This window comes from Pseudonaja textilis, chromosome 1 (genome assembly GCF_049901715.1).
Source record: "Pseudonaja textilis isolate UNSWEBS1 chromosome 1, rPseTex1.2, whole genome shotgun sequence".
NCBI classification, from domain to species: domain Eukaryota; kingdom Metazoa; phylum Chordata; class Lepidosauria; order Squamata; family Elapidae; genus Pseudonaja; species Pseudonaja textilis.
Window position 1 is genome coordinate 47449099 of NC_141990.1, and position 14625 is coordinate 47463723.

The following is a 14625-nucleotide window of genomic DNA, read 5'->3' on the forward strand; positions in this document are numbered from 1 at the left end:
GGGGCGTCAAACTCACGTCATGGCGGCATCACATGACATATCGGGACTTTTTTCTCCTTTGCTAAAACGGGCGTGGGTGTGGCCACAGCATAACACATCTGGCCCACAGGCTGGGAGTTTGACAGCCCTGCCTTAAGAGGAAAGAGTTATTATGCTTTAGATTCTTGTGGCAATAAAATCAAGACTTGTAATAGCATTGAATTGAGATTCATGTTGAAATTCCAGTATACTTCAGTGAGAATTAGCTGACTTTCAAAACTAGACCAGAGGTGTCAAACTCGATTTCATTAAGAGCCATGTCAGAATTGTGTTTGACCTTGGAGAGCCGAGGTTGGTGTGGCCAGCTTGACATCACTTGTGTTGGGGGAGCACCTGTGGTGGCCCAAGCGTTCTGCCAGCAAAAATGGGCTTCCAAGCTCAGTTTTCGGCTGAGACGGCCTCCTGCAACTGTCTGCCAGAGAAAACAGAGTTCCGTTTTCACTGGCACAGGCACAGTGGGCTGGTTCTTCATTGTTTCCAGGGAGGTAGTGTGGGCCAGATCAAAGGACCCTGTGGGCCAGATCCGGCCCACAGGCCTTGAGTTTGACACCGTGCACTAAATCATACTGCTAGAATCAGCCTTACATGTCATGGACTGTTTAATCAAACAGAAGAAAAATTGATTTTAAGATACTTCTTTCAGCAAAACTAACATATATTTCATATGTACAGCAAACCCCATTAACAAAAGTGGCCTGGTGTCATGTGTGAATGTGGTTGTGTTGTTATCCACTCCAAATGTAAAGCAGCCTTTTGCTTATAGACAAAAAAAAAGATGTTTCTTTGCATATTAAGAGTTTCATCCTGACAGGAAATAACACTGAATCACAATCCAAACTGTAGGTAATAGACTGCCCTGATGTTTGGGTAAGCAAGATACATTTGCCAAAGTTCCATTTAGTGATAAGATCGGACCAATTCCAAGAATAACATGATTCTAATAAACAGATTCCAAATGACAAACAGCCAAAGCCAAAAATATACCAAGCAGCAAGTTACAGATGGTCTTTTCCTGGGTTACTCTCACCTCTGGTAATTCCAGCCTCTGAGCCACAGCCTCCAAGCATTCTTGCCCAGTGCTCTCCACAGACAATGTGCACTCAATCACATTGTTTTCCAACAGTTGAATCCGGGTCATGAAACAGTTCTTGCTCCGGACATTATAGCGTCGAGTCCTTCGTAATTTCAGCCCAAAAGGCATGACTGCTAAGCTAAAGCAGTTATCCCTCTCCTTCTCACACCTTAGATCTTCTTAGTAGGGAAGATTTGAACGCTGTTCCCCTATTTTCAGAAATTCTCCTCCAGGTTTGCAAAAGGTTGCCCATGCCAAAGGTGGATACCACAGCAATATCCTGAAAAACAACAATGCAATGTGTAGTTAATTGTCATGGAGTTGGCTGGGAAAGGATTTTTCCCTTGGGGCAGTAACAGCTGTTGCCTCTCAAAGATAGTTCAGACCATTGGCCAAACCCACAAGTTTTCTTTGAAGAAACACAGTACAAGAACATGTTCTCTTTGAACTCCCTGTCTATTACTAATGATTTCCTTCTTCACTTCTGGACTAGAGAAAAGTAGCAGACCACTAAGGCAGAAAGACAGAAATTGAAAATAGGATGAGAAAGACCAGCAGACTGTTTGTATCAATTGCATCTTGGGGATGCAATATATTTTCACAACCAGATTGAATGCTCTGTGGCCTTTTTTACTGGAAGTTAACTCAAGACAGTGCATTGTAAAGTTAGAAAACATGATAATAAAAGTAGCCTTAACCATAATTAGCCCAGGTGCACGTCTATAATAACTTTAAATTATTATTAATGCTGATAAAAGCAGGAATTAACTGTAACACATTTCCCAGGTCTCCTTGGGAACATTGAGTTATGGAAAGCCAAACTGTTTTATCAAACAGAAATTATGATAAATCAATTTCTTAAAATAATTAGAGTTATAACACAATCATTGGGGTATAGGATGAATCTGGAATCAACTAAAATGGTATGTAGATGTAAGGGAATGCTACCTTAGAGTGCTGTGAGTTTTAATAGACATTTTATACATTTTTTTTAAAAAAATGATTATTTGGGAGTGGTTCATATTTGGACTGCTTTATGTGCTGTTCAGGACTGTTGTTACAATATATGTAGCTATGTAAGTCTTTTTAAATCAACCCATCAATCAAATAACACAGAGTTACCAAAGGTCAGCTCCAAGCAATCTCATTTGCTTATTGAAATTAATGTTGTTCTTTAGGTAAATTATGAGGAAGACAAGAAGAAGCTGCTCTTGTAAGTTTCCTAGTCCAAATAATACCTTCTAAGTAATTTCACTGGTAGGAAACAAAAGTATGGAAAGTTATTTTTGTTTAAAATCTGCACCCTCAAAAACTAAACAAAATTAAAAACAATTCTAAGACTAGTAAAGCTAACCAGTAGGTCTAATCCAAAATGTTTGTACCCACCCTCCATTACTACAATAAGCCATGTTTAGGTTCCCAAGGGTAGTTGGTACTCTTGTCCCTCCAGTTGAAATATACTGCTATCAAAGCTTCCAATATTTCTAATGCCCTAGCATTAGACCAGCAGCTAAGAAGATAAGACCGATACATTTTCCCTCTTTTATTGCCAGAGCTGTTGTTTTTCAACTTATGAGAAAGAAATTAGTGTTCTAAATTGTTATCACAGTAAATCACTGTTGGCACTACAGCAGAGAGGAACCTAATTTTGTTTAGAGGGAGAGATCCAACTGGGTGGAGAATGAAGTCTCACATACATTTACATGGGGGTCTGAATAGAATTCTTTATAGGATAGAATTCTTTATTGGCCAAGTGTGATTGGACACACAAGGAATTTGCCAGTGCAAATACTCTCTGTATAAATAAAAGAAAAGATACATTTGTCAAGAGTCAAGAATCATAAAGTACAACACTTAATGATAATCATAGGGTACAATAAGCAATCAAATCATACTAGAAACAGTCAATATAAATCGTAAGGATACAAGCGACAAAGTTACAGTCATACAGACACAAGTGGGAGGGGATGGGTGATAAGGAGTGATAGAAGATTAACAGTAATAGCAGTGCAGATTTTGAACAGTTGAACAGTGTTGAGGGAATTATTTGTTTAGCAGAGTAATGGCATTTGCGAAAAAACCTGTCCTTCTGTCTAGTTGTTCTGGTGTGCAGTGCTCTATAGCGTAGTTTTGAGGGTAGGAGTTGAAACAGTTTATGTCCAGGATGTGAGGGGTTTGTAAGTATTTTCACAGCCCTTCTTTTTGACTCATGCAGTATACAGGTCCTCGATTGAAGGCGGGTTGGTAGTAATGGTTTTTTCTGCAGTCCTAACTATCCTCTGAAGTCTGTGTCAGTCCTGTTGGGTTGCAGAACCAAAACAGACAGCAGGGACATGCACTAACATTAGTTTGAATGAGACTATGTTCTTTTTTTGTGACCAAGGATCCTAATAAAAAATATCCCAAGTTCTACATGGAGGACTGTACAAATATTCAATATTAGAAATTTAGCTCCTCTTCAGATCTCCACCTGATTATATGGAATGGAAGGACAGAACCATGAGCACTGCCCATTCTTTTCTCAGTTTGAACCCTACAAACATTCAATTCAAATATGAACAAGTTTTCAGTTCCTTCTTCATCATGCTTCCCCCTTTGCCTTGTTCTTCTAATGTCAAAGCCCTACTATCAGGAAAAAAAAGTTAAAGGTGTAGAACGTTTTTTTACAACAACTCTCCCTCCCCGCCCCCCACAGTTAGATAGAATCCTAATAACAACTAGCCAATCAAGAAACAAAGTCTGGAATTTAATTCCATAAAGGCATCCGCTTGGATAAAGCTATTGTAAGAAACCCAATCCATTCTGTTTTTAGAAATGAAAAAGTAGGAAGAAAGGAAACTAGACAAAGATTATTAAGGGCAGGATTGGGTTGTGTCTTCAGTTTTTTTTTTTTTTTTTTTACAAATTGAACATCAAAACTACTTGGCAATGTTATTTTCCTTATTGTTTTACTTAAATAGATTTCCTTTCATCAGAACAGGCACTCCCTTAGAGTCATTTAACTTCAGAATAAAAATACATATTCTTTTATATGGTACTTCAAGGCTTGCAGAAACAAGAAGACAACAACTGAAAAAACTTGAATATAAAAATTGTGCAGACAAATTATGGAGTTATTCAGATAATTCAAGGGGCTAGTTATGATCTATAAAAGCCTTACATGACATATAGCCTAATTATTTGAAGGACCGCCTATCTCTTGTGGTATCAACCAAATCACGATGATCCAACAGGGTTGGTAAATTCCTGTTTCCTTCAGTCTAATAGTGTCATTATCAGATTGCAGAAGCATGTCTAGTCTGTCACTGACCTCTGGGATAAAGAGAACTAGGTGGCTCCCAACCTGGTGCCATACTTGAGAGCCTTAAAGACCTGTTTTTTTTCCTCAGGCTTTAAGCAAGGAGTCCCTTAAAGCAGTGGTCCCCAACCTTTTTTGTACCAGGGACCAGTTTCACGTAGAAACACTTTTTCAAGGACCGGCGGGGGGTGGGGGAGAAAGAGACACTTTTTCAAGGAGGGGGGGAGGGGGAGGAGTCCAAGTTTGGTGGTTTGCTTGCAGATGTTTCATTACCTGACTAGATAACATCTGATGTTGTTACCTAGTCGGGTAATAAAACGTCTGCCAGCAAACCACCAAGTTCAGGGAGGCTCAGGAGAAGTCCCTGCAGGATGGCTGAGAAGCCCCGCCTCTCAGCCCTGCCTCCCTCAGCCTCATCCCTCAGGTGTCTGCCTCGTTCCTCTCTCAATCCCTCTCTCGCTCCTCCACCAGCCCAGGAAGAAACTGCTTCAAAGAAGCCAGCAGGGTGGCTTTTCCTGTCGGCGCAGCTCCTCCAAAGCGCCCGTTCACCCCCACCCCGCCGCCCACGGTTCAATCCAGTGCTCCGTTCTGCCTGCCTGCCTGCCTGCCTTCGTTTCTGGTTGTTTTGGAGTAGCTTTGGCTGAGAATAATAACTATTCGCCTCTTTTACTCAGCCGAAGCTGCTCCGAAACAACCAGAAACGAAGGCAGGCAGGCAGGCAGGCAGAACGGAGCACTGGATTGAACTGCGGCGGCGGGTGGGGGGTGAACGGCGCTTTGGAGGAGCTGCGCCGACAGGAAAAGCCACCCTGCTGGCTTCTTTGAAGCAGTTTCTTCTTGGGCTGGTGGAGGAGCGAGAGAGCGACTGAGAGAGGAACGAGGCGGGAGGAAACCGAAGCCACTGAGCCGGAGAGCAGGACAGGCTTTGGTTGCTTCCTTCCTCCCCTTCTTTCATTTGTGTCCTTGATTCCTGATCCCAGCAGCATTCACCGAAAGCGAAGAAAGCCGCCATTTTTATTTTATTTTTCTTTGCGGCCCGGTACCAAATGATCCACGGACCGGTACCGGTCCGCGGCCCGGTGGTTGGGGACCCCTGCCTTAAAGGGTATACGTTATTTGCTGTTGGCCAGATTTGCCATATTGTTGATTTTTTAAAAAAAAATAGGATTGTATACTGTTATTTGTTTCTATTCCAGGAGCCACACAGATGTAGTGGTGTCTAAATCAAACCATCATAAATAATATTATCAAAATGCATATATTGTGACTCGAGAAAGAGAAGGAATCAAGATACATTAGGATTGCACTGCTCTGTGTGGGACTGATGCACAACTTGGAGGTCATTTTTGAATCACAATTCTGGTTCAAAGAGCAGGTGGCAGTTGTAACCAAAAAGATCTTTGCACAGATACACTTAGTTGTATCACTTGAAACTATTCCTAGACTAGGAGGCCCTCTGGAATGATATCTGTTCCTATCCTCAAGATTCGAATAATTTCCCCCATACACACACTCCATACATTCAAGAACCTATTAAAGACCTGGTTATTCTCCTTTTTCCCATAAGATTGAATAAATTATGTAAATAATGTATAAATATTCTATACATTTATAAATACCATAATTAGACTCTTTCCCTAGATCCATATTTATGAGAATAAATATTCAAACTACTCTCTAATTATATACAAAGATAATGTTTCTCTCAAGTTGAGCAAATTTTTTGGCAATAATATAGACAATTTTGGGGGGTAAAAATAGTGAGTGAAATAATGAGTTGTTGATGGAGGATGGAGGTTTTTTCCTAGTTGAATCTGCAGCCTTTATATAATCTAGTGCTCGCCCATACAAGTGTCAACCAAGTATGACTAACCTTAAGGTGTTTTTTTTTTTAATCATGCAAGGTCAGTAGGTTCTATTGCATAATAATTATTATATTTATTAGCTTTTTTCTGAGACAACACAAGACTCAGGATGCCAGAAATGGAGTTGAAAGCAAGATTACAATTTCTGATGGGGAACTCATATTCATAAGGCCCTTTGATTCACCAATCAAACTCCATATCTGGCTTGGTTTATTCCAAAGTCAGGAAAACTCTTGAACTCACATATCTTCAAAAAGGACAGGATTCGATAAAAATTATATTGGAATATATCTATAATTCTTGGAAACAGCACATTTCCAACTGAAAAACATATAAAACCAGCTTGAGAAGTTTTGTCTTTCTGGGTAAGCCAGACAGGAAATATGACTAGATTAGCTAATTCTACTTTATTGAAAGGCTACATTAACATTAATTTTGCAAGTCTGAAGATACAAATTTCCTATTGCCACTTTTAAGGTTGGGTCCTTCGTACTGTGTTTCTCATATAATAAGGCCAGGTCTTATTTTTTTTTTTGAGCCGCGAAAAAATGGCTAGGCTGTCTTTTCGGGGGGTGACTTAATTCTGCCCCCCTTGCATCTTTGGGCGGGCGGGCGGCGATGGCTTGGATGTTGACCTCGGCATTGGTGGGGCACTTCGTATCGGGGTCAACACAGGCAGCACCATATCCAGGTATGCAACAAAAGTACTTCCTAACGGCAAGCCCCCCCACCATCCCCCCCATTTCGCATGTTTTACTATAGGCCTTAATTTGGGGGGAGGGGCTTAATTTCATTTCATGCCTGTAAAACATGCTGGGACTTCCTATTGGGGAAGGCCATATTGTTGGAGAAACAGGGTAAGTTTCTTTCTTCGACTGTTAAACCATTAGGTGTTCCTGTCACTCGTCTGATCTTTTCCTAGGCAACATCTCTTCCCCTTACCACCCAAGGTCATCCACTATATCCTTGATGGCGAACCTATGGCACACGTGCCAGGAGTGGCACGAAGAGACATTTCTGCCGGCATGTGAGCCGTCACCTGGAGCTGATCCACTGTGCATGTACGCGCGCCCCGACCAGTTGTCAACTAAAAAGATGCTCCTTTGGTCTTTTTAGCTGCCAGAAAAAAGGAAGTGAGGGAAAACAAGGCATTCTTGAAACGCCTAGATAATCACCCTGGGAAGCCCAAAGTTGTCGGAGCATAAGAAGGTTATTGGAGAGCATGATGGATGACTCTTGGAGATGGATGTGTTCCATTAGAGAAGTCACATCCAAGGGGTGGGGGGAAGACATGATGTAATTTAGTATCGGCTGCAACCACTTACGCCAACATGGCCACTCCTAATACATCAATTTACTTTTCTTTGAGATGAGGCTAGAGACGTTTGATTTGATTGAGGGTGGATTTGTTGGAGCCCTAACAGCCAGCCGATACTAAATTATTGTCGGGTATCTGTCGACCCTGCGTGTGGGGAGAGGTACATGTGGGAGATGCATGTGTATGCACAGGGGGGCGAGCGTGCACGGGGGTCACGTGAGGATGTGCAGAGGTGTGCGGTATGGGGGGTCATGCACAAATGCGCAGAGGCGTGCAGTGTGCACATGGGGGATCGCACGGGCCTGCACAGGAGGCAAACAAAAATTAAACAATATAAATAAATTGAAATAAATTAAAAAATTTCTATGCATAAATTATTATTTTTGCATTCACATGCATAAATAGAGCATAAAGTGTAAAAGTTTTTTTTAAAAAAGAAACAAACGAACAGAATACCATTCTCTTTCAAACAGCTTTGCCCCAAAGCTTCAAACATCTGTTCACAATGAAGTAGGGAATATTAAAAATGGCATAAGAAAAATTATTAAAAGCTGTGTTTATAAGAATGGAATTCTTCGTTGCAGAATCCAATACATGTTTTCTCTTTACCGTGTCGCACTGCATGAAAGTGAACAGCCCCTCCTTGTGTAGGCTTACATAATCTTCTTTCTTAACAATATGCTTGGTTGGCTTAGAGCATTCACGATAGTTTGTGAGTGGGCTTCCAGAAGAGGGATAGAATACTCAGACTTTCCTTTGCTAGCTCAAACAAAAATAAGGCACTTTGTTCCCCTACCCCCACCCCAAGCAAGCTACTTGATTCCTCTATTTTTTTCCTAATATTGGATTCAGGTTTTTTGACTGTAGAGTCATTGTCATAGAACTATTTTGATCAGAGTTGGTAGCATTTATTTTTCCAGAAATGACGCTACAACATACACAATTCTTCATTAATGCCCTAGCTAGCACTGAAAGAAGATGGGTAGATTCCACATTGGTGGTCAAGGCACAGATCATTCTATCTCTTACAAGAATGTTGTATGTTCTGCATATTCAACAGAGAAACCAAACAGGAAAGGGTTGCTTTCATCTCTTGATAACTGCTATCTTTTAGCCTATAAAATATTTTACTAGTCTGAATTTTACTATGGTGAGGAACTGTCCAAAATTTGGATGGAATGCTGTATCTGTTGACTATGAAAATTTCTAGTTCACTGATGGCTAACCTTTTTGGTACCAAGTAGCTAAAGCACGCGCACACACGCGCATCCCAAAAATGCAATGTGTGCATGTGCCTCATGCATGAGCCCTGTCCCCATAAATGCAGGCACCCTTGCCCTCCCCACATATGTGCATGACTCTCACACTTGAGCCCTGCCCCTCCCACGGATGACCCCCTCCTGCCCATGCATGCGGGACTCCTATGCGTGCAACCTGCCCATGCATGTGTGATTCCCACATGGGTGCCCCGCCCTCTGTGCATGCTCTGCAGAGATTCGAAGACCAGATGGCTGGCAGGAAGCACACACAGCAGAGCTGAGCTGTGATGATGACTTGTGTGCCCAGAAAAAGGGCTCTGCGTGCCACATGTGCCATAGGTTCACCATCATGGTTCTAAGTTAGTAATACGCTGCTATGAATTCTTAGAGGCAAATTTTCAAGAAATTTTACCTGGATGATTCTCTTCCTAGTTTCAGGTATAGCAAAACTCTTAACATGCTCAGAAGCTAAGATCATAACTCAGTTTAATTCTTTGAATTCTCTACAATCCCAGCTGAACTGTTCCCCAAATACATATCATAGCATTTGTGATAATATGCCGCAGGTAATGTTGGTGACTTGTTAAGTTCTTTGACTGATGATTGAAACAAATATTCATGAGTGACCTAATCATCCAGCACATCTTAGATAAGATAGATATCTGGAAAAGCCTAGGCAAAATAGATTTCTCTGTGGAGAGACGGCTGAAGTCAGAGGACAAATCTTAACATGGCACAATAAAATAGTATCAGGTACACATTACTTCTGATACCATGTAGTATGCCAGATCAGCTGGCATTTCCTCAATATAAACCAATTGTTCACTCTTGATCTAGACTATGAATTAACCAGAGCTATGAAGTATTAAGGAAGTTAGTTGATTAATTCATAACTAAAAGCAAACACTTTTAAATCTTATCAGAAAAGAAGAGGGAAGGCCAAGGCCTGAGACAATCATACACATAATAACAGTTAGACTTATATACCACTTCACAATACCTTATAGCCCTCTCTAAGTGGTTAACAGAATCAGCCTGCTGCCCCCAACAATCTGAGTCCTTATTTTACAGACCTCGGAAGGATGCAAGGCTGAGTCAACCTTGAGCCGGTCAGGATCAAACTCTTGGCAGTGGGCAGATATAGCCCGGAATACTGCATTCCAACCCCTGAGCCCCTACAGCTTTTAATGTAATTTACTGCTACAAGCCACTAGGACTTGTAGCAATAAACTTCAGCAACAAACTGCTAAATTTTAGGTCTCTGGTTTCTTTCAATAAATTTGTGATTTAACCTAAGAAATAGTGACTGTCCCAATGACAACTTCACTTGTATTCTAATCACCATCTCAGAGTGCATTTCAGTAAAGTTAACACAATTTTCCTGCAGGAGGATTGTAGTTTTCATAAGGACCTTTGAATGCCCTGTTTCCATTGTTCAGTTACAAGCTAGACTTAAGACTATCCTCTGATAACAAGTATCAGCTTCCTTATGGGTAAATTAAACTCAGCTTTTACATTAAATGCCTCTTCTCTTATAGTTGGAAGATTTCACTAACAGCTTCTGGAATTCATCCAGCATTCCATATATTATAGAACTACAGCACACCTATCAGAACTATGCAATTCTGGGCTGGGCATGGATAAGGGGATAATTAGCCCAACTTGCTTGATGAGGTACAAGCCTGCACTTTTAGAAGAGGACATTAAAGAATGCCAAATACCAAAGACAGGTTTCGTCTGGAAAGATTTACCTATTTACCTCCTGCAGTATCTACTATTGCTCTGAGTACAAAAACAGGTTTTGAAAAGGAAGCCAACTTTTCCAAAAACTACTTAGAAACAAGAAAACTATTTTAGTTTTGTCAGTTAATTAAAATGTATTTACCACATAGGGGTTTCATGTTAATTAGAAATGGAAGATTCTGCCTTTTTTCATTTTCTTTTATTTTTTTTAATCAATTCGATCATTCAACACATGCACCAAAATATGTAAGAGATTTCCTATGCTTTTCTATAAATGAATACAATCCACACATCATATGCAGAGTTTTAACAAGTCCCCACACCCACATTGAGAAAATTAAATGATATACTTTTTTGCTATTCTGTAGCTTCCTTCTGCAGGGTTTCTTAGCTGAAAAATACATCATAGTGTTTACAAACTATGTATTTTGACATATGCACGCACTTCAAGTTTAACAATTTATTGGAACATCTACAATTATATTTTGCTCTAAAGAGTACTCTAAAAGAAAAAAAGGCCAGGATCTTTATTAAATCTTTCTTTTACAAATGCCTTAGCTCTTGAATCCTTACTGGTGCTTGAAAACAGACGACTAAATTACAGCCTTTTTTACCCAGGATGGAAACTGATGATATCCAAGTATGGTATTTCCTGAAAAGCTTCCTCATCACAAGGCTACTTTGAAGTATTCAATCAAACAAGAGGTCCAGAATAAATATGCTTGATGTATAGTTCAACATTCCCAGTTTTGAGGGAGGATTATCCTTGTTTCATTTAACTTGTTAACAAGTGTGATGTGCACACTCTGTTCCAACTTCCTCTGTAAGGGAGAAGAAATCCACATCTTTTTTAGTTCTTTTATTTGGGAAGGAATTAATAACTGCACTTTTCATTTTTATTTTCCTTGCTAAGAACTACCATATGTTGTGTTTTATTGGTAATATGTAAGTAGAAAGAGCGCTAGCTATTTTAGAGCCAAATATAGGGATTTAAAAAGGCACACACAGCCATCAAGTGGTTTTAATTTGAGAGCACAGAAAAGGAAGATGTTTAGAAATAAAATTTGTCTCCTTGCTTAAATGTTGTCCCTTTTTCTAATTGAAAAATAGGAAAATCGATATATATGATGTCTACTATAAAATGGTGACAAAAACTGATTTACTGATATTCAGCTTTTAATTCTTAAAAGCTTTGTAATAAGAATTCAGATAAGACTGTTTATAATACTGGATTACTGTTATTTCAATCCCAGTACACAGAAGACAACAAAATGGATGTTTCATTTAATGTCCCTTTAGATTTTTTTCCTCATAAGGCTTTTTTTTTTTTGAGAGTGAATTGGTTTAACAGTTTTCCAAGCCTGGGTTAGGTCTTTGAAATGCAACACAGTACAGGATCTGAGCCCAAGTAACAAATCTGAGTACAATTAATCCTCAATATATAGCCATTTATTTAACAATCATTCAGTTACCCTGGCCTGCAAAAAGTGATTTATGGCTGTATAATTTGCTTAATGATCATGAGATTTACTAAACAACTGTTGTAAAAATTGGTTGTAAAACAAGGTCCATGTGATAATTCACTTAACCCATTGCTTAGCATCTAAAATTTTGGTTCAAATTGTGGTGGCAAGTTGAGGACTACCTGTCATCTTGTGGCATCATTCAGAACAGGAAAAATAAGTGGGTATTATGATGGGTTGTGCAGTTAGCCAGATGTTTAGGATGGATTTGGCATTTTATCCATCAATAGAATCCTTCCCAAGGACCTGAGATAAGCAGATGTTTTATTAAGGTGGGTCAGTCAGCTAGATGTTAGACTGGATTTGGCATTTTATCCATTTATCAAGTCTCTTCCAAGGACCCAAGATAGGCAGTTATTGTTTGATGGTGTTAAACGTATCATCACAAGATTAAGCAGTTCCAAATAAAGCTGTCTTTTGCAACTGACTGGTGTCAAGGCCTTTGGTGTTCAAGTGGTGCTCCAGATGTTTTGGAATTGTACCCATCTTTTTTTTCTTTTACCACAAATTATTATTATATATACAACAATGTGGCATCACTTATGCCATATTAGTTGGTGTTGGCCTTCATACGCATCAAATTCTTCCCAAGAACCTATGATGTCTTAATGCAGAGGTCTCCAAACTTGGCAACTTTAAGACTTGTGGACTTCAACTCCATAGCTGGCTGGAGAATTCTGGGAGTTGAAGTCCACAAGTCTTAAAGTTGCCAAGTTTGGGGACCCTTGTCTTAATGCATTGGCTAGTATATGTGCAGATCTAAGTTGTGTGGCCTTTTGCAATTGACAGATAAAATTTTTGTTGACGCACACGTTTTCTAACAATTTTTAAGTATGGTGCTCAAATATGCCAACAACCATTGGGACCACCACAGCTGGTTTATACCATGATCTTTCAAATCTGATTTTTAGTTGTTGATTACTCCGTGATCTTTTCCAATTTTTGTCTTCTAGTATCCTTGGTATTGCCACTTCAATTATTCATACTCTCTTATTTTCAAACAGACTTAAATCTGGTGCATAAGACTTTATCAGTCCTGTATCTGGAAATCCCGTAACATATTAACCTGCTCATTTGCAACTATTTTTTCAATTCTATGCTCCCATCAGTTTTTCATTACATAATTTTACAGCTGTCTACTGAATCATTTTGATGACTGTGTTATATTGTTATTTATAATCAGTTGGTGTAATCTTCTTGGATGAGCTGAGAAAATGCTCTAGTTTTTCTTCTTCATTCTGAATCATTTGATGAGTTTTCAATTCAGGCCTTGATTGCATTACTTCAAATAACTTGTTCTAGAGCAGCCAAAACCAAGCCTCTCTGTGTGTGTGTGTGTGTGTGTGTGTGTGTGTGTGTATTCCAGTTGTGAGCCACTGACAGGTTTTATCTTTACCTAATTTTCCTCTGATCTTTTGTAGAAATTGTCCATGCAATGCTTTTCCTTGCTAGCATTTTGTTCCTGTTTTTTACATTATTGCAATATTCATGTTTTGTTTCTTGAACATTCAGTAATTTTCAATGTTTAACTTGCATCAATGCTTGTTCTTGACTGTGTTTTATATAATCACCCAATTCATGCTTTTCTTTGTTGACAGTTTGACTTGAAGTAAACATTTACCTTAATTTCTGTAGGGCAGATATAATCTACCAATAACACTAAGGTGATGTAATGCATAGTAAATACTTACTAGCTTTTTAAATTTTTTGGTCCAAACTACCATATTCCCCTTGTGTCCAGTTAATAATTCCAGTCATTCCAGTCCAATAAATTGTATCACATACACGATACAGGTATTGATGGTTTTGATGGTGTTTCCACCATTCAATTTGTCTTCAACCTTTTCCTCACTCTTTAGATATATTCTTTACTAATCACGTTTTTAACTTGTTCATGCTTGATGTTGTCCATCTGTAAAATACTCAGATATGAGTAGGCCTCACCCTGATGGCTCCTGATGCTTTAGCCATTTGGCATTTTAATTTAATTACTGTTTGTGATTTTACCCCAATTTATTGCTATTGTAGCACTTTTCTCTAGGCAACAAACATTCCATTGCTATATTTGTGCTAAAAATTCAGAGTATTTGTAAATGACTGGATTTTGATTTCGGATTTTATTATAATTTTATCCCATTTTTTAATATATGATCAACTCAAGATCGCAAATATACTTAATACTCCTTCCTCCTATCTTCCCTACAGCAACCTCCCTATGAGTTTGGTTGGTCTAAGGTCACCCAATCTTTAAGATTTCATATTTAAAGGAAACCTAGAACTCACGGTCTCTTGGTTTCTAGATTAGCAGCTTGACCGCTCGAGTACACCGTAGTTTTTGTAGATCTAGTCTAAAACAAATATATCGTTCAGACATCAACATCATTATTATTTTCAGTGTAAAAATAAGAATATTTATGAAGACCATTTTCCTAATCCAGCCATTGACAAATACTCTATGAATTTTTAGCGCAAATATAGCAATGGAATGTGGCCTAGAGAAATGTGCTAC

General features: G+C 39.2%; 1 protein-coding gene across 2 annotated transcripts in view; it reads right to left on the reverse strand.

Moving 5' to 3' along the window:
• The window catches only part of PTPN14 (protein tyrosine phosphatase non-receptor type 14), a 135129-nt gene that overhangs the window by 84338 nt on the left and 36166 nt on the right, over window positions 1-14625 (reverse strand). For both annotated transcript variants that reach the window (XM_087933363.1, XM_026695759.2), the window contains exon 2: window positions 1067-1391. In XM_087933363.1, the coding sequence (XP_087789489.1) occupies window positions 1067-1240 (174 nt within the window). In that variant the 5' untranslated portion in view covers window positions 1241-1391. The remainder of the gene's footprint in view (window positions 1-1066; window positions 1392-14625) is intronic.